At 35.6% G+C, this 21042-nt stretch overlaps 3 protein-coding genes and 1 non-coding gene across 5 annotated transcripts; 3 read left to right on the top strand and 1 right to left on the bottom strand.

Moving 5' to 3' along the window:
- Positions 1-52: 52 nt before the first annotated feature.
- LOC132055592 (mRNA cap guanine-N7 methyltransferase 1) lies at positions 53-9852 on the top strand. 2 transcript variants are annotated; one of them, XM_059447497.1, is made up of 14 exons: positions 53-192; positions 283-422; positions 1517-1656; positions 1731-1799; positions 1914-1985; positions 5182-5283; positions 5757-5813; positions 6435-6573; positions 7327-7391; positions 7482-7532; positions 8150-8212; positions 8763-8886; positions 9018-9079; positions 9658-9852. In XM_059447497.1, the coding sequence occupies exons 2-14, from the start codon at positions 344-346 to the stop codon at positions 9754-9756; spliced, it is 1122 nt and encodes a 373-aa protein (XP_059303480.1). In that variant the 5' UTR covers positions 53-192; positions 283-343; the 3' UTR covers positions 9757-9852. The 2 variants fall into 2 exon arrangements, with proteins under 2 accessions (XP_059303480.1, XP_059303481.1); XM_059447498.1 differs by lacking the exon at positions 1914-1985 and having other exon boundaries at positions 71-422.
- Positions 9853-11323: 1471 nt separating this feature from the next.
- Positions 11324-13520, top strand: LOC132055593 (magnesium protoporphyrin IX methyltransferase, chloroplastic). The gene is made up of 2 exons (XM_059447499.1): positions 11324-12046; positions 12869-13520. Exons 1-2 carry the CDS (start codon positions 11492-11494, stop codon positions 13274-13276), a joined length of 963 nt encoding a protein of 320 aa, XP_059303482.1. The 5' UTR covers positions 11324-11491; the 3' UTR covers positions 13277-13520.
- A 3234-nt stretch (positions 13521-16754) lies between these two features.
- LOC132055204 (trihelix transcription factor ASR3-like) lies at positions 16755-19140 on the bottom strand. The gene is made up of 2 exons (XM_059446910.1): positions 18420-19140; positions 16755-17653 (listed from the first exon to the last, which is right to left on the bottom strand). The coding sequence occupies exons 1-2, from the start codon at positions 19138-19140 to the stop codon at positions 17367-17369; spliced, it is 1008 nt and encodes a 335-aa protein (XP_059302893.1). The 3' UTR covers positions 16755-17366.
- Positions 19141-20459: 1319 nt separating this feature from the next.
- Positions 20460-20620, top strand: LOC132058617 (U1 spliceosomal RNA). The gene has a single exon (XR_009415344.1). It is a non-coding gene; the product is annotated as a U1 spliceosomal RNA (small nuclear RNA).
- Positions 20621-21042: the final 422 nt, after the last annotated feature.

Consider the following 21042-nt stretch of genomic DNA (forward strand, 5'->3'; position numbering starts at 1 on the left):
ACAAAAATTAAAGACAAGCAATTTGTCCAGCATATTGCCCTACAAATATTGATATAAGTTAAAACAAAAAAGAAAATATAAACTAACAATCAAGAAAGGGGAAAACTCAAAAAGGGATTTGGATTTGAAGCAAAAAAGTGGCCATAGCCCATGAGGTTTTGCTAACAAAAGCCAATCAAATAGTGAAGACCTGTATGAACTAACAATCTCCCTGAGATAAATAAATCAAACCCCTCCCTTCATTCCCGGTAGATAGTTTAATTTAGAAAAAAATCTTTTCAGGTCCCTGTACTTCTCAGATTAATCAAAATAAGTTAGGTGTTATTGAATCTTGATTCTAATAATGAAGCGAAGTTACTCAGAGTCTCCATCTTCAAGTTCTCTTGGACCTCCTCAATCCAAATTTAAGCACAACCCTGAAGGTAATTCTCTCCTTTTCTTTAACACAAATCATTCTTGATTTTTATTATTTGTACCTAATATGAATACAACATAAAGTATTTGTTACTTAAGCTCAACCTAGAAGGTAAATTTCTCATTTTTTAGTCTTTTATCACAGCCCCAACTTTATTTTTTTATTATATTTTCTTGGTATAAAATGGAAACGATATATTTATTCGTTGTTGCATTAATACCAATAAAATTAGAGTCTTTATTGTTATTTTAGCTCAACCCAGAATGATTTTTTTCTTAGTTATAAATTTTATCAAAAATCCAACTGGATTTTTATTTACCAAGAATTCTTGGTACAATATGGATACAACATAATTATACAGTGTTGTAATAAAATAAAAGTTAAAGTCACAAGGATACAACTTGGAAAAAATGTTGAATTCTTGTTACCTAGTACATGTGCTATTTGCAGGAGGTCAGGATGAATAGTAGGTCCAAACATGATTCCGGTGAAAAAAAAAGTGAAAATTATCCATGGACAAACGCGCCCTTAGGATAGATGGATACAACATATTCACATGACAAAAGTTAGAAACTTTACTTTTGTAGAAGCACAACCCAGAAGGTAATTTTCTCATAATTCTATTGTAAACAAAGCTCACTTGATTATTGACATTTCTTTGTATAGATATGGATACAACATATTTGTTCTCACTGTTGTGTTAGTAACCATAAAGTTAGACAATTTACTGTTTTTTAAGCATAACCTAGAAGAGAATTTTCTCATATTTTTCTTATAAATAGAAACCTCATCTGATTTTATTACTATTCATTGTATAGACATGGATACAAGTATCATATTTGTTCATGTTTCATTAGTAATAAGAATGATATGTTGCTGTTATTTTAGCTGCCAAAGTGTTTTGCTACAATTGTTGTAATGTCTGGATTTTATTTACTATGCAGGGTAGTTGTTTAACTGTTAGGAGCAATGAATTATGCCCTAAAAATTGAACTTGTGATACAAAACTGTAGGAAGTTATAACCTTTTGGATAAAAGAAGTCAGAAACTGGTTTTATATTGCGGATTTGCGGTTCAATTTAAAGTTTGAACTGGTGTCAGGCGACACTAATTTTCTGGAAGATGAGAGTACAAAAATCTTTGCCAGGAAGGTGGCTGATCATTACAGCGCGAGGACCAACCAAACTCTTGAAGAGCGCGAAGCAAGTCCTATTATTCATTTAAAGAAACTTAACAATTGGGTATGTCTTGTTCATTCCGTAGGCGGAGTTATTCTACATAGTTTCATTGCTAATGACATTTTCTGGCGTGTTAGATCAAGAGTGTCTTGATTCAACTCTATGCCAAAAGAGGAGATGCAGTTCTTGATCTTGCTTGCGGGAAGGTACTTTTTGCATATTGTACACCCCAATTGTCTGGCAGCAATGACCTGTCAAAATTTCTAGGTGGTAATTACCAAGTAGTCATGCATCTTATTTTCACTTTCTGTTTAAACCAGGGTGGTGATCTCATTAAATGGGATAAAGCAAATGTTGGATATTATGTTGGTATTGATATTGCCAATGGTTCGGTGAGTTCATCCTGGATGAATATATTTTTGTTGCTTTTTCTGCACTTGGCGCTGCAAGTCAGAGCTTCCTTTCAGCAAGCTATTTATATCTAGTTGAACTACTGATAAGACTTTCCAGAAAACATGCTGTCTGTTATTTGATCACTTATAGTGTGGAAAGATGTTTTAACCATTATTTAAATGTTCTGCAGTTCAGCATTATTAAATATTATTCATCGAACTTCTGAAGGCTACTATGCTATTAGCAGTGAAGAATAATGCTTTGGATATTCTAAGCCATGAGGTTACTTAAGGTGCATCCCACCTTTGCATCCAGTGTCGTTAATTCATAAAGGGGTTGAAGAAAGATAAATAAAGGAGAAAAGGCGTATCTTCTTTCATTGGTTCCATAATGATTTGGTGCCACAAATGACATGTATTCAGTCAGATTTCAATCATTATATAGGTTTATGTGTCTGTTTATCGTCACTAGTACTCTGCCTCTCTTTTCAAGATCCAACATTTACTAAACTTGCATAGCATGCAGCCTAATTGCTTAAGTACCGAAAATCCCCGCCTTGTTTTCCTTAGTCTTAGTTAAATGCTCTTGGTCTTCTTAATCGGAATAACTCTCAGATTTGGCTAAACTTTTGAAATATTCTTTGCATGAGCAATGCCGTAACGACTCAAGTTTGTGATAAAACGGGCAAACACATTGGGGATCTCTATTTTGTTCTTTAGGTTATCGTAGAACTTTAACTTATCAAATAAATTAACAAAGGGGTTAGCGTAGACAGCTTTTGCTTATGGAGAGCGTGCCATGTATCTGATCTGCATGTTATGCTATCATTTTTGCTCGCATGATTTCCCAAAACTAGCTGATGAAAGTTAAATAATTCGTAGCTGACTAGTAGCATTGACCAGCAAGATTGAACTAGAAAAATCAATTTCTTGTATCTTTGTTCTATTTGAACCGTGCGTGTGCATGCATCTCCATAGATAATCCTATGAAATGGACTTGTGGACTAATGAACATTGCCCTGCAATATTTGCTTATTGTAATTCGAAGGTTGATCTTCAGTCTCTCTATTTTCCGTGGATTCGTTTATTAAATAACTCTCAGATTTGGCTAAACTTTTGAAATATTCTTTGCATGAACAATGCCATAACGACTCAAGTTTGTGACAAAACGGGCAAACACATTGGGGATCTCTATTTTGTTCTTTAGGTTATCGTAGAACTTTAACTTATCAAATAAACTAACGAAGGGGTTATCGTAGATGGCTTTTGCTTATGGAGAGCGTGCCATGTATCTGATCTGCATGTTATGCGATCATTTTTGCTCGCATGATTTCCCAAAACTAGCTGATGAAAGTTAAATAATTCGTAGCTGACTAGTAGCATTGACCAGTAAGATTGAACTACAAAAATCAATTTCTTGTATCTATGTTCTATTTGAACCGTGCGTGTGCATGCATCTCCATAGATAATACTATGAAGCAGACTCGTGGACTAATGAATATTGCCCTGCAGTACTTGCTTATTGTAATACGAAGGTTGATCTTCAGTCTCTCTATTTTCCATGGATTCATTTATTATTGAATACTTGATAAATGCTGAATATGGGAAAATTCATTGGGTTGCTACTTTTACTTGATGGAACAACAACAACTACGCCTCAATCCCAAACAAGTTGTGGTCGGCTATATGGAATCCGCATTTCTTTTTAACCTCATATCATATCATCATTTTACTTGATGGAAATGGTGATAAAATTGTAGTTTTTGCTTTTCAGTTGGACCTCCCTACCTCCCAAGGTAGGGGTAAGGTATGCGTACACTCTACCTCCCCAGACCCCACTATGTGGGGTTTCACTGGGTATGTTGTTGTTGTTGTTGTTGCCTTTCCGTTGGAGGTTAATCTGGTTTATTTACTTCAGGAAGGTCAAAGAACCTTTCTTAAATTCTACCAGTTGACATCACACTCCTAAATACTTCAGCCATTTGAGATGCTTGCATTTCTTAAATGAGTCCTCGATTTAGTAGATTTACATTCTAGGGTTTGTCCTCTATTAACGAGAACTAAAATTCACCTTTTAGAAGGTTATATTTCTTTGGCCAAAGTCATAGATGGACTTAAAGTTGCGAAAATTGTTGCGATGATTTTTTATTTAGAGAGATTTTTTTTTGAGATCGAAACGTTGACCATCGGTGGATGAACATAAGATAAAATGTGCCATTTGAACCCCTCGTGCCGCCCTAGGCACACGTGTGCGATTTTAGGAGAGGTTTTTTGAGGAGAGGTGATTAACGGGACATGGCGAGCGTGAGTTACCATATTTTTTCTTTTTTTAAAATTTTTAATCATTAAAAATTAATTTTATTACAATAGTCTTGCCCTTTAAATGCGGTTAATTGAAAAAATTGAAAAACCCAACCTATCCTTTCCGATAGCCCAGCTATGCCTTTTTTCGCCTCTTTATCATGGCTTTTTCCTCTTCAAAATCTATTTAAATAAGCTTTGACAAAAAACGGCACCATTTTTTTAATTATTTGCCAGATTTTGAAATAGCCTCTCTACCTTGGAGAGGTAAGGTTTTGAGTAACTTTATCAGAGACACCATGTTGGGGATTTCACTGGGTTTTTTCCTTATGTGCATATCTGCATGGATTTTAAAATGAAAATTTTTTGTTGACATATCCGGCTTATTTTTATTGGTCTAACTTACATGATCTTCTGTCTCTGGCAGAACTAATTTCATGTATATGTTTTTTTTATTGAGTAATAAAACATGAATATGGAAGCATTATTGGGTTGCTACTCTAACTTGTGAAATGTTGACCAAATTTTGGGTTTTTGCCTTTTAATTGGAGGTTAATCTGGATTATTAACTTTAAAGCGAGGGTCACAAAAACTTTATTAAATTCTAACCTGTTGACATCAGTCCTAAATGATTCAGGCATAGGAGATGCTGACATTTCTTAATTGAGTCCTCCATTTAGTAGATTTACATGCTAGGTTTCATTTCGTTTATTTATGGGAATGAAAATCCATCTCATAGAAGGTTATATTCCTTTATATTTCTTTTGACCAAGTAAAGTAATTATATTCCTCTATATATCTATGTTAAATTCTAGTTTTTGAGGTCTACGATTTTATTTTCCATTGTGTTTGAGTGCTAGCCTGACTTTTGATATTGTTCTTGAATTATGTAAAGATAGAAGACTGCAGAACTCGTTACAATGGTGAGGCAGATCACCATCAGCGCCGCAAAAAGTTCTCATTTCCTGCCAGACTTTTCTGTGGAGATTGTTATGAGGTAAATCAGCTGACTACATGATCAAGTTTTCTCGTTCTTTCAGATGGAACTGAAAATTCATATCTGTTTGTTGCTTTCTTTCTTGTCGTATAGATTAGGAATGTATGATGAATCATTTCCTAGACATACGTGAAAGTGCAAGAGGGAAGATGAATTGTAATTTTTCGCTTGGACAGTCGACTATCTAGACAAGCTAGTCGACTTTAAAGTAATGCAGAAATTAACTTGCAAAAATTAAATGACACATGATATTCATACTGGTTCAGATTCAATGTGAATCCTACGTCCAGTCCCCTTGGGTTGCAAGGGTGATCATTAAAATCATAGCACTAACAATATGACGACCTTAGATGTCATGTCATTAGTGATGATCAATATTTGCTTAAAACCGCTGATATTCCACACTGCTTCGTGTTTTTATTGAAGCATGGAGGGGAGTGACTCTACTGATATCTTTGTTTGGTGAATTTCAGGTTCGATTGGATAGGGTTTTAGCAGGTGATGCACCTTTTGATGTTTGTAGCTGTCAGGTATATCAGTCTCCTGCATTTCCTATAATATAGCTAGCATTGTTCTTTGGTGAGTTTGGTAAAAAAAACAGTTTAAAACTTTGTTCTCAATGAACATTTTATCATTTTTTCCTCTAGAAATTTTTGGTACCAACTAGGAGTAGTTACTTTATGGCTTAATTGAACTATTCTTCTGATACACCTTAGCCAATAGAGGTACATGCTTGTATGGTTGAATTACTTTATAAAACTACTTCTCGTGCTACGAGCAAATGTGAGGTGTTTGGATATTTTGATGCCCTCATAAATATCTCTTCTCAAGCTTTCATATTTTGGTTCCTGGCTGTGTTAAATGTTTCCTTTGTCCTCTTTACTTGCTATTTTGCAAATGAGACTTGAAAATTCATTAGTGTGTTCAGATGTTTTTCCAAACTAGCTCATAAGCTCAGTGAAAGAGGAGTGTAATCCACTTCTTTCTAAATGTGAAAAGGAAAAAACTTTAGTGAAGTAGAGGTTGAGGAAAGATGGTTGTACATTGCCTCTGCCTAGTAGCTGGAGATGCGACATCCCTTTATGCTGAGATTATGCATGTCTTGAGTGGCCTTTTACGGATTCTAAGCCAAGACAACTTGAAATTTGCAGTTTGCTATGCATTATTCGTGGTCTACTGAGGCACGTGCACGTCGTGCGCTGGCCAATGTGTCAGCTTTACTCCGACCTGGAGGAATATTTATTGGAACAATGCCAGATGCCAATGTCATTGTCAAGAAGTATAGAGAAGGTTTAACTTTTGCTCCATTCTACCCTGTTGAATCTACAAATGTTATGTGTTTGTGATATATCTTTACTCTCATCACTAGCTTTTCAGTTAAAAGGCCAAGGAGCTGAAGTGCAACTAGAAAAATTGTCCATTTTTTTTTTTCTTCTTTTTTATTTGGGAGTTGGTGGTGCATAAATGCTTTGATTGTTCCCTGATTCAATCTATTGTTCAACTACGCATCAAATTTAAATTAGTTGGGTTGGCTATGTAATCCTTTATTTCCTCTATTTGGGCCTATGTCCTTCCAGTTTTGACAAATAAATGTTTATAAGGCACGTTGGATTCCTTCAGAACTGGAAGTTGTCTAAATCTAACTCTTTTTCCTACCGTTACATGACTATCCAACTAGACAAAAAGACTTCTACCAAACATTAGACCTAATGCAAGTATAACATCTGCAACAAAACTTTAATCCTAACCTGTGGTATATATAGGTCCTTTGCTTCTATTGTATTCATTTCTTTGTTAAGCATGCACCCTTTTTGAGATTGTAGGTCATTTGAGACAATTTTCCTCCATGTAAATTTAGGTCTACATCGTTCCTTTTTAGTACCTTTAATCATCATAGTATCATCCTTACAAGCATGGTGCATTTGGATGTCTATGTAGGAAATAACCAAACCATCTCGTTGCAAATTTTTTAAATGTGTTATGTAGTCGCTTTTTATACAAGATCTGTTGACATACAGTTCCTGTTCGTCTTTGGAACTGCAGCTGACGGGCTAGCCTTTGGTAATAGTGTTTATTGGATAAAGTTTGATGAAGAATTTTCAGAGAAGGTAAATTGTGTTATCGTTTTCTAATGATTTTCTAATTTCTGTTTTTTTCTACTGTAAGTATTCGTATATTAAGATCTTCCATTGTTGCAGAAATTTAAATCTTCAAATCCTTTTGGAATCAAATACAAGTTCCATCTGGAGGTGTGTACACGTTTATGCCTTCCTATATATCTATCCTAGCTGCGTCCTTCAAGCTTATTGCTAATGATTTTAGTGTGTATGTGTTCCTTTGTCGATTTTAGTTGCAAAGTACAAATATAAGCTTCCATTTGAATCAATTTTATGCTTTTTATTTATTTGTTCTATAGCTAGTTTATAACATGTATGGTTTTCAGTTTTTGCTTTACGCATGTAGAATCATGCACATTGAAGGATTTTTATTTGTCTTCTTTATTTAGCCTCCATGATTAGCAGACTATATAACTGTACTTACTTTTTATTTCTTTTATTTTTTTATTTTATGGATTTGCATGTGCTATTGATGAAATCAAACACTATTTTTGGGCTCAAAACTCATTTATTAATTTTTGATCAGACAATGGTTTATGTACATATATCAACAGGTGGAGAATTGCCATCTTAACACGACTTACTAAAGATTATATGCATTCTATGCTTGGGATGTTATCATCCTCCTATTAAATCCTGAAAACCAAGTTACGGTCCTGATATTTAAAATCCTTTGATTGCATATATGTGTGAATATTTATGATTTCTCTGCTTATCAACAAATAAATAGTTATGGTTTTGGATTGTAGGATGCTGTTGACTGTCCCGAGTGGATTGTTCCTTTCCATGTCTTCAAGGCAATGGCAGAAGAGGTATTAGTGTGTGTGCCTTCCACTTAAATTGTTGGATATATTCTGCACTACAGGTCATTCATTTTTTTAACTTTATATATCCTTTTTAATAAATACGAGAAATTGTAGGTGCATATGCATGTTGCTCGGACTTTCTAAAAATGTTGCAGCACCCGTGTCAGATCCTCCAAAAACGCACTAGTTTTGGAGGATCCAACACGTACCCGTCGACATTTTTGAAGAGTCCGAGCAACATATAATGTGCCCTATTTTGACTTTATATCCCACCATGGTAGGTTCTCTTTTATGTTGAGTAGAAGGCATTTTTCTCGATTGATAGAGCTCTCTAATGTTAGTTATGAGACTAAATGAGGGATAAATTACACATTGCACAAAATCCTTCTAGTTAGTCAGAGAATTTGTGTATGGTATACGAGGCCTAAGTACTGATATTTGAAGGACTGCCACTGAGGAAGGCGTAATAATTAGCATTCAAGAATATAATGCAGTTGTTTCTTGCCTTCTCCTTTGTTCTGATAGCGTTATATTTATATTTAATTTTTTGATGCAGTATGACTTCGAGCTTGTTTTTGTGAAGAATAACCACGTATTTGTGGAAGAATACATGAAGAAACCAGAGTTCGTTGAGCTTATGAGGAGGCTCGGTGCATTAGGTGATGGGAACCAAGACCAAAGTAAGTTTTAGCTATCTTGGATGCTGAATATTCGTGCTGTGCTCTTTCATCCAAGTTTTTTTTTGATATTTGATGCTTGTTTCATATGCCTACCCAAAACTTGTGTTATTGACATATTTTGGTAATGACAGGTACTCTATCACCAGATGAATGGGAGGTAGCCTACCTTTATTTGGCATTTGTTCTAAGGAAGGTACGAAATATTACAATTGTTTCTTAAACAGTAATCCACGACCCGAACTGTATGGCTTTTCTTTTTTTTTTTCTTTTTTTTGGGGGGGGGGGGGTGGGGGGAAGTGGGGGCGTTAGTGGTATATGGATGACTGGCATCCGAACGCTTATCCCTTAACCCTGTCACAGTCTAGGTACCATATTAGACACCAATATATGTCAACACAGTTACCACAATAATATTAATTGCTCCCTCCATCCCAATTTATGTAATACTCTTTTCTTTTTAGTCAGTCCAAGAAAATATGACATCTTTCTATATTTAGTAACAATTTAACTTTAAACTTATAGCTTAATGAGATGATTTATAGGCACATAAATATCTATGACTTGTTTTATACTGAACCTTCAAAAGTCTTCCCTTTTCTCTTAAATTCGAAAGGAAGAAACACCTTCAACAAAAACAATAAATTGAGCCTTCACATAAATTGGGACAGGGAGTACTTCATATGTGAATCTCTTCCATAAAAAAGCCTTTGCTTGGACAATGGCATTGATTCTAGTGATTGTGATCTTGGTAAAATCTTGTTTATTTTGCAGCGAGGCCAACCAGATCAAACACAAAGAAAACCTAGACGAGACAAAGGCAAGATGCATTTGACAAAAGACGATATCGAGAATGTTAACGGTGCAGTATAGTGCTTTGCTCCAACCTTTGAAACTGAAAAGCTGTTATGACACAGAAGAGAGACAGTCAACAAAATGTGCCCCATTCAAGTTGATAAATAGCTGCTAATCAATGGAACAACTGATTGTTTGATTTTGGAGACTGACTGTTTTGACAATACAAGATTTATATAGCTATACATATTCAACCTTATTAGTATTGAATTATTTTTTAAAAAAATTAATGAAATATAAATATCATTTGAGATTTTAAGATTAAATGATTTTATTATCCTTTACTTCCTAGTTTCATTTTATGTGATATAGTTTCTTTTTTAGTTGTAAAAAAAAACTATGACATTTCCATATTTAGAAACAAATTCACTTTAAACTTCTCATTTCACCATTAATGAGATGGCTTATAAGCAATATGATTTATATCCACCCAAATGTTTATATCTTATTTTAGATCAATAATTTTTCTCAAAAAATATTCTTTTAACTTTATTTTTTCAATTTGTGCCACATCAATTGGGACAGAGGGAGTGTACAACAACAACATACCCAGTGAAATCCCACAAAGTGGGGTCTGGAAATGGTAGAATGTAAGCAAACTTTACCTCTACCATAGTGAAAGGCCAGTAAGCAAATTGGAAAAGAAAAAAAAAGAAGAGATTTTGTTTGTTCATAACAACTAAATACAATTTGAATGTCAGATAATATTATGGATGTTCAACATCAATTTTATTTTTAAGATTATAAATTTCACATTTTACATATTTTAACAGATAGCATATTTTATTACTAGGTAATTTTACATAGTGCAGATAACATCTACGAGGTATTTACTTACAGTAACTATAATTTAAATTAATTACCTACCTTAGCTATAATATATATTTAAAGAATAATACGATATCAAGGAGAAAAATAAATTGAGAACAAAGTCGTCTTCTTCTCCCTGCACCGCCGTCGCCATCTCACGCCGGAAAACTCGAGTGCGAGCGCCGTTGTCATCTCCCGCCTGAAAACTAGGGAGTTCTAGCGCCGTCATCATCTCCATCCACGTCGTCGTCGTCTTCTTCTTCTTCCTCCGCCGCCATAGTCTCCTTCTCCTTTACATACCCCTCTCCCCCCGTCGTCGTCATCTCTGGCTGAAATCCATGGCCAACGGACCGGTTTTTTCTCAGATCTGAGTGTATTTTATTTCTTGTATTTCTCAGATCTGGCCGGATTTGAGTGTATTCGTCATTTTTAGTGTAAATACAATCTATGTTTTTGTTTTTTTGCCTGTATTTTGAAGGATTTTTTGTTTTTTGTACTTTCACCTATATTTTATTTAAATTTTTTGTTGTTTGAACACAACCGAATAGAATATAGCGTAAAAATAGTTATGAATGAATAAAACCATTGAATGCAGCCGAATACACCATATGACAAGGAATCAATAACTACGAGCCATAATTAGCTAAACTATAGGTATCACTTATTAGAAGCGTCCAAACTATAATATTAGAATTTCAAATTTCATATTCTAAAAAGGTTTACCCATGGATTTTCATTTTGGGCCTAATATTAAACTCAACTAACTGTATTTTACTCTAGTACACTGTTGAATAAGCGGGACCCAACGGGAACGAAAGGCAACGAATCATATCCTTATCCCGCAAGATTACACACGCTATCGTCAACTACCTTCTATTCCACTCAACTCAGCTTCCTCCGCCTTTGGTCGGAAATTTAGCTGACTCAACTATCCACTTAAATTATGGCTTTCTCTTCCCCACTCTTCTCTCCCGTTAACTTCACCTTAAACCCCCAAATCCATCACACTAAACCAAACAACACTCGCCGTAACTTCACCATCTCTGCCCTCCCCCCACTCTCCACCGTCACCACCGACATCTCCACCTTAGACAGCACAACACTCGCCGTACTCGGCGGCAGTTCTGTGGCAGCACTCGCCGCAATCCTCTCACTAGCCGACCCCGAGAGGCGGCGACAGCTGCAAGCAGAGGAAGTAGGGGGCGGTGATAAGGAAGTAGTGAGAGAGTATTTTAATAATAATGGGTTTCAGAGATGGAAGAAGATATACGGTGATACTGATGATGTTAATAAAGTGCAAATGGATATTAGATTGGGACATTCTAAAACTGTTGAGAATGTTATGAAAATGTTGACTGAAGAAGGATCGTTACAGGGTGTTACTGTATGTGATGCTGGTTGTGGGACCGGGTGTTTGTCGATTCCGTTAGCTAAAGAAGGTGCTGTTGTATCAGCTAGTGATATTTCTGCCTCCATGGTCGCTGAAGCCCAAACACAGGTGATCTTATTTGTTCGATAACAATATAGTCTTGTTGCATACTTGAAGTTTTATGGCTGTGGTAGGTAGTTACAGTGGCGGATTTAGAAGCCTGGTTATGAGTTCACGTGAATCCATTAGCTTTTGCCCAGTCCCTCTATATATATATATAAATCTACTAAACATTTATAAATATTTGACTGTGAATCTAGTTAGTACGCATTATATTATTAACTCGAGATCAATGTAGACCCAGAAACTTCAAATCCTGAATCCGTCTCCGTGGTAGACTACTGCTGCAGCTACTACTCCTCATAGCTGATTTATTATAAGTAATAATCTTTAGAAAATTTTCATACATATTTTAAATATACTCCCTCCATCTCATTGTTGACTGGGCATCAAGTTTAAGAGGGAAAGAAAAACTTTTTAAAATTGTGGTCTAAAACAAGTCTTCATTAAGGGTAAAACGGAAAGTTCAAAATTAATTGCGTCTAAATATAGAAAGGTGAAACAGACTAAAAAAGAAAGTGCGCTACATAAATAAGGACAAAGGGAGTAGTTTTAGTCGAGGGTCCAGAGAGTTGGATCTGCCTATGCTGTTGCATCACATTTTGAGTAGTGTGGAAAAAGAAATTTATTTATGCTTCTCTTAGGTTGAACAAAGTAAATTACAGATTTAGGACCAGCAGGTGTTTTGTATCCTTTGGAGGTTATCTTAGATTTTAAGACGAGCATTGAGTCGTCTTAAAGGAAGAAACTTGCTTTAGAAGTGTCATTGGTATTAGGATTATGGCTTTTGTGGAGTTGGGAACTGAAAAATACTTCTTAATCTTAATGAAGGCACAAGAGGAGTTGTTCAAGGCTAAGGATGACCAGTCCCCAGCACCAGTAATGCCAAAATTTGAAGTGAAGGACTTGGAGAGTTTGGATGGGAAGTATGACACTGTGGTCTGCTTAGATGTTATGATACATTACCCACAAAGTAAGGCTGATGGTATGATTTCTCATCTTGCGTCATTGGCTGAGAATCGTTTGATCATTAGCTTCGCCCCGAAGACATTCTATTATGATTTGTTAAAAAGAATCGGAGAGTTGTTCCCTGGACCTTCAAAGGCTACACGAGCATATCTACATGCAGAGGCTGATGTGGAGAGGGCACTGCAAAAAGCTGGGTGGAAGATAAGGAAGAGAGGCTTGATTGCCACACAATTTTACTTTGCAAAGCTTATTGAGGCTGTCCCTGCTTAGGATTGAAAGGCAAGTGAGATCTCATTTGTTTGCCATGTTTCTTCGCTGCTGTTTAGAGATTAGGAAGTCCGTTGAGTGTTTATTATGAATGCGTTATCTCACTCCTCAGTTTCTAACTTGTATAATAGTTTACAATGTATCTAAATTCTGCTTCTGACTTGGAAATTTTTTGTCGATATTATTAATATATCAGGAAATGTAAATTTAGTCATCATTTGGTGGCTTTATTCGTTTTCGTCCTTAACTTTTGTGGTTTTCTGCCAGCAGCTCTGCCACATTTTCACCTCAAACAATGCTTGATTGTTTGTGAAATCCTTTCCTTTATTTTCTTACGCTTCTATTTTCTTATGCTTCTAGTTTCATTTTGTATAATGACAGTGTCTTATAGGATAACAGACTTTAAAATGTTAGTTGAGTTATGCATTATATCATATTAGCGGCAGCAAAAGAAAATATAAAATAATGGTTTCAAAACTAGTTTAAGGGAGAAAACATTACATCAAAGTTGAGAATTGAACTGTTAAATGAATTTGATTTCTTAAAGTCATGAAAACTGTAAAATATTACTCCCTCCGTTCACATTTACTTGTCCACTATTCTAAAAATACATTTTTACTTTTACTTGTCACTTTTAGCATATTAAGAGATGACAATTTCTTTTTGGGAAAAGGGCCTGATTTACCCCTCTACTTTGGGAAAAGGTTCACATTTACCCCCCGTTATACTATCAGCCCACTTATACCCCTATACATAATAGTTGAAACATTTGCCCCTATTTTTAACCCCCGTCCACCGCGTGTTGGCTTTTTAAATAAATGCCACGGTGGAAATTTGCCACATAAGAGTCCATGTCACCCATATAATTAAATGGGTCCTAAAATTGAAAGAACCAAACGTATGCTTCTTCTTCACCATCACCCATATATGTTCTTCTCCTCTCTTTCCACCGTTTTTGTCTTGAAAAATGTCGAAAACAGCTCCTCGTCGTAGTCAAGTGCTTCGTGGTTTGATAAATAGCCACTTAACTTCAAAAAACTCCTTCAAACCCGGAAGGAAGTTTTAAGTGTCCTAAGCCTAAGGTTATTATTGTTGTTATTCATATTTTGATTGGGTAAAGTGCATTATTTAGGTGTTAATTTAATTTTAATTTTGGTTACAAAAAGACTTCCAAGTTAGAGAATATAGATTTATGCCAACACCATCGGTGGCAAGGGGACTATCAACAATACTTTTATCTCAGAATTCTATCAAATGATTTAAGTCCATTTCCTCAAGACAAAGCGGAGGGGCATACAAAATTGCTAACTACTTTGTATTGCTCAAAGTGTGAATTTGTGACTGGATGGACATTTGTTGCAAAAAAGATAATACTTTTCCATGTAACTTTGGTTTATATGCTTGAAAAAATACATATATATGCTTTAAGGCAAAGTTTGCCCATATGCGCATATGCCCCATCCCGCATAAGTTTGGTAAATCCTTAACAAGTTTATCTCTTGATGGGGGCATACTTTTAAAGGCAAACTTTTTATCTTAGATTAAGATAACTTGTGAAGGAATTATCAAAGTTATCACGTAACCGATACTTATGCATTTATATATAAGTATGCGCGGTCCCAAGATTTGATAATTCCTACAAAGCGCTGGGGCATACTTTTAAAGTAAAACTTTTATCCTGATCCTGATAAACTTGTGAAGGAATTGAACTTATAAACATAAAGCGAAGAAAAATAATGCCAAGAATGGTAAGAACTTGGTAACTATAGATTGCATATAGGTGCCTTCCGAGACTACGAGAACAAAAGTTGTAAACTCAGAGCCTCCTACATTATTATTATCAAATCATTATTTGTCATTGTATTATGTATATTAGTAAATAAGAATTACCCTTCTTTCTTATAGCAAATGAACCGCAAGACCACTTTTTCCATGCACAAACTCACCAAAAAATGTTAAATGAATAGACAACAGCATTCCATTCCGTTCCATTCCATAACATATCAACAACACAATTTAACGCAATACTAACTTAATAGACAACACCATTCCATAACATAATTCCAACACCACACTAAAAGTCACAGAGATATATATAAGAGTCACCGAGCTAATAAATACAACACCAGCTAGAATATAAAGAGTGGTTCATCAAGCACAGCCGAACCATAAAGCTATTTGCTACCCTTTTCCCGTATATTAATCAAGAATCAACTACCAAAAGAGTAAAAACAAGACACTATCGTAAAACAAAGTTTAACATCTTGTACAAGGAATCCATTAACGTTGATCAAATAAATAAAAGTATGCCTCTTTGTTAAGATTTACCAAACTTATGTCACGGGGGCATACTTATGCCTTTTGCATGAAACTTTGCCTCGAAGCATATATATGTATTTTTTCAAGCATATAAACCAAAGTAAAAAGTATTACCCAAATGTCCATCCCGTATACAAATTCACACTTTGCTCCGGCATGAGTTAGCTTGTATTCCGGCAGACTTTGAGGGGCACATCATTTGATAGAAAAATCAAGTCCGGTTCAAGAAAGAAAAGTATCGTGGATAGTCACGTCGCCTTTTACACCATTGTGTGGCATAAATCTATATTCACTTGTACTACCTCGAGTGAAACCAAAATTAAAATTAAATTAACACCTAAATAATGCACTTTACCAATCAAAATACGAATAACAACAATAACTAACCTTAGGCTTAGACACTTAAAGAACTTCCTTCTTATGAGCTATCAAACCACAATAAACTTTTATTTTCCGACATTTTTCAAGACAAAAACAAGGGGAAGAGAGTGAGAGAGAAGAACATATACTGGTGATGGTGAAGCATCGTTTCGTTCTTTCAATTTTAGACCCATTTAATTATAATGGGTGATACGGACTCTTATGTGGCAAGATAGAATTTCCACCGTGGCATTTATTTAAAAAGCCTTGGCCAGCTTGATGGTTAAAAAAAGCAAATGTTTCAACTATTGTAACCTTATCAAATGTGAACTTTTTCCCAAAGTTAAATCTTTTTCCCTTTCTTTTTTTTCTCGTTTACCCATGACATTATCATGTCAAGTCATTTTTCAAATTCATTAAAAATATGCACCGATTAATATGAGTATCATGGTAAATTATGCACTTCATTTATTATTTTTTAAGGGGTGTGCAAAGTCCATAGTGGACAAGTACAAGTGAACGGAGGGAGAATTATTAGTGGAATGGTGTTAAGCATTTGGGATAAAAATTGGAGAAAATGTCATATAAATTGGAGAAACTATCAAGTAATCCAGTTCAGAGATGAGGTTGAACCTAAGAATTCGAGAGTGAAGCTTTTCAAACATGGCCTCTTCCCTTGGAGAAACTATCAAGTAATCCAGTTCAGGGATGAGGTTGAACCTAAGAATTCGAGAGTGAAGCTTTTCAAACATAGCCTCTTCCCTTATGATTTAATTTTAAGAAATGGATACTCGTCTGTGAGTTTCCAATGATCTAATTGAGGACCACTTAACCTTCTTATGGCATATCCTTTCATCCTTTTTTTTTTTTTTTTTTGATGATATGGGAACCCGCAGCCGCTACGCTTTGGGTGCGCACAGGGTAAACCCATCTCCTGTGCAATAGCTCGCAAACCACACAGGAGAGGTAACCCGCACTAGGCAAGTCCCGTGTGACGAGCTCGACCACGTGGCGGCAAATCTCCTGCGGTCGTAGGCAAGGGGTTTCGAACCTGAGACCTCCATTATGAAAGCCCATGCTCAACCAACTGAGCCACCCTTGCGGGTTCCTTTCATCTTATTTATTTCTAGTACAACCGAGAAAAAGAAGAAAAAGGAAAAACGTACATTCAGTTCTCTTGCTAAGTGTTTGCTTTCGTATGTCCAATTATCATCAAGGTTTTTCAGATAGATTGGTACTAGTTAAATTCATCACAGAAATGACCGTCATTCACAGATGTAAATAAAATCCTATGGTTTTCAAAACCAAGTAACCAGCAACAATATTTCGTAATCAGTGTCAAGAACAATAATAATCGATAAATAACCAAAACCTACTGTTAAATTGGCATTATCTTAAAATTTGTATTTATCCATTAAATCTTATCAGCAACTCTTGCTACTGCATCAGCTACCTTGTTAAGAGCAGCAATTAAACTATTAGTCTGTTCCTTCTGCTGCTCCCTATCCAGTTGACGATTTTCCATTTGAGCATCAAGTTGTGCATGAAGCATACTGGCGTTTTGCTCCAGAGTTTTCAGCAGCTTATATCCCAGACTACTATCAATACAACCATCTGATGATTGTCTTCTTCTCTTCACTCCGCTCTGAAACACGGGGCTATTCCAGAAATCTGATCCAGGCTGTTCTCCTTCGGCTGTACCTGAGAACAATATAGAGGAATGTACTTTACTGTTTCAATCTTTGCTGTGTAGCATTTAACTAAAAGCTGTTATAAATAAGTTAATTTACATGGTGGAACTTTGAAATGTGCTATTAAATGAGAGTAATCTGAAAAATGGTCCATCAATTTCTTTTATTTAAGTTTCTGATCCTTTACTTGTACAACTCATCCTGTCTAGCATACTCGGAGTTATGGTTAAATTTTAGCCGAATATTCGTGAAAATGCAAAATGTACTTTGGCTGTTACAAATCAAGCAAGAAAAAGAGTTGGGACATAATTCTGTGTGAGAGCAACTATGTGCTAGGAAAGAGAGGCTGCTTCAAGCTTTGAATTGTTGGTTATAGATGGGATAGACAGTGGTAGTATGAACCAAATCTCATATTAAATGGTAATTTTGGTATTGCTCTTTTTTGTAGGAAATGAGTTGTATGTTTGTGAAGAAGGCTAACTATCTAATCAATTGTAGTTATCTGCAAGTATTTATCCCACCAGGATAAAATTAGTACCTCCAACAATATAAATAGGATATAAATATTATTCTATAGAATAAAGTAATTCCTCCAACATTTATAAATAAAATAATCACGAAAAGATTGTGCTAACCATTATATAATAACGAGGCAATTGTCATCATGAAAGTTGTGCAACAATCTCAGATAAGTTCTGATGATAAAAAGTTAACTAACTTCTGAACTGAAGTTCTGGTTGAGAGCAAAACAAGTTTTGAAACACACTTTTGTTTACCTGATATAGGCGTTGGAGAGGGAATGGACTTAGCTTTTTTATCTTTTACTACACGTTCCTTCATTGGGTTGCTTCCAATTTCCTCCATGGCTGGATGCAGAACATCATCTGCCATGATATATTCCCCTGTATGAGAAACATCGTCATCCTCTTCCTCTTCCTTTTCCTCTTCCTCTTCCTCTTCCTGTTCTTCGACTGTTTCTATCCCATAGTCATATTTATCATCTGTGGTTATAGTTACCAGAGCTAATTGGTATGCTTCTTCTGTGACTTTCTTCCCATCCAAGACATCATAAACTTCTCTATCAAAAGAACCTGGTAGCCTTTTCTCTCGCCTTAGATCGTTACTCATATTCCAATAAGATTCGCTGCTTCCATTTGCCTGTGATTCCCATGCTTTAATTTTCTTGAAGTCACTGATCATGTTGCTCCAACGTTTTCTGCATTGAACAGATCCTCTGTCTGCTCCATGTTGTCTGCAGTAAGAGGAGACTGAATCCCATTTGGGTTCTGCCTTGTCTGAACCGAAAATAGAAGTGGATTTACGCCCCCTATGAGCTCTTTCCTCTGCAACCTTTTTTCCTTGTATGAGAACAAGTGTTTCTTGCCTGGTCCACCGCGAGTGTCTTGGTGTTTTACATATGTTGTCTTCTGTAGGTTTTTGCTGTCCATCAGCTAATGGTGTGGTGTTTTCATTCATCTCTGTTGAGCCTAATGTCATTTTGTTTCAGAGATCCATCAGGGTGGGCTAAATATAGCACAAAAGGGGACAGTCTAAAGAGCTCTGGGTATAGTCTATTGATGGAAACTTTATTTTTGTTTTTGAAATGGTAAAGACTAATAGACTATTGATGGAAATTTGAGTATGGCCTCTTATCTCTTTACAGTTAGGTCGTGTACACTGTACATTGTTGGAGATATTACTTTGATTTTTTGAAGAGATTTACCAAGTTGATTGGTGATTGACTTCCAAACAAAGGCATGATTCTTTCTTTGGGTATTGAATTTTAAAGGCTTTCTTGTTCAAGCACAGGAGTTACTAAGAGAAGGTACTCCTTAATTTTCAGTTTTCTTTAAGTACATTTGTCCTGTCCAATTGCAAATGCCCTTGCTGGATAAATTTGTTCACACAAATATTACATCAAAACTTACAGCCTTGCCTGATTCTCTCATTGAAGATGTTGCCATTTCTGAGAAGGGAGAGTGACCAAATACTGGTGCTCTCATTTATTGCCAAATCGTTTAAGGCATCTATTAAAAGGTGTATTTGGCCCTCTGCTGTGGGTTACTAAAATTTCCAAGTAACGGTCACTGGCCAAACTGTTCAGGACTATTGCCGCTAAATAATGAAGTTTTTACCTAGCAAACTGGGATTGGTATAACGGAAATCATTTTCCTTTTTAATGTTTCAATAAAAAAATTATTTTCCTAAAAAGTATTTTCTAGTGCATGATTTTGAGTGAAAAATATTTTTCAAGATATTAATAGTATATGTTAAAAGATTAATAAAAATATTAGCAAATTGGATAATGTTTTGATGAATTTTTAAGTAGAAAAGATTAATTACAAAGTTTCAGTGTTGATTGGATAAGTGATGCAAAATTAAAAGTTAAAAGATAGTTGTAAGGAATTCATATGTGAGTCGTGAGGGGGTGGTTTTCTCTCGTTGGTATAGCTTTTTATAAATGTGTCTTATTAGCATAAGACTTATTAGATAGATACATTCCAAGCATATGATGTTCTTTGTTATTGGTAGTAATCTCATTTTTCTTTGATTTGTTTAAAACCAAAATTAGAACACTGTTTTTCATAAATTATTATAGGAGTATATATATATATAATATATAAAAAAAAAGTGCGATCAACGTACATGTTCGTTTCTGATTGGTTTACTACGACAATGAAAATGGGGTCTCTCTTCTCTACTCAGCAGAGCAAAAAATGGAAAAGCAGAGTCTGATATTTGTCCCACATTGGCTGAGGTAAAGAGATACAAAGAGCTGGACTAGTATAAAGTAATAGGAAGGAACAACTTCAAACATACTTACCTGGACGGGGTCAATGGGCGATCATGAAGGCCCATGGCCTAGGTTGGTGATTTCCATTGCACTCTGGAGGGGCGCCCGCCTAAGGTCGGCCCAAGTGGCCGAGCCTACGTCATAATTTGTGGCCGCGGGGGCCTGCGTTCGCGCGGCCCCTACGCAGTTCATAGTAATAAACTTTTACGGTTCTGTGGGCCTGTTGTGACCTGGATAGCCCACAGTCAGTTTAGTGGGTTACAGCTCGTGGACCTTTTCAACTCTCAAGAAAAAATTGTCGAATCAGAAGATGTTTGATGCTTTGTTGTCTATAATTTTAATACGCTGGGTTGTTTGGATTAATTATTGGCCAATGCTTGACTATGTTCTTTTAAATGGATGTGCAAAAAATCGCATAAATTTCTCAGGGGAAGGATTTATAATATTTGTATGTTAAAATCGTAGTTCAAAATTCGAATAAGAAGTATAAATATATCAAGCTCAAGAACTGTTATCATGAGATAAATGAATACCTTTTCTTTTTCATTAATGTTATAACCTCTTATTACTTAAAAGATGGGGCGAAATGAATGCAAGCCCAACTT

This window comes from Lycium ferocissimum, chromosome 5, assembly GCF_029784015.1.
Source record: "Lycium ferocissimum isolate CSIRO_LF1 chromosome 5, AGI_CSIRO_Lferr_CH_V1, whole genome shotgun sequence".
Lineage (NCBI taxonomy): Eukaryota > Viridiplantae > Streptophyta > Magnoliopsida > Solanales > Solanaceae > Lycium > Lycium ferocissimum.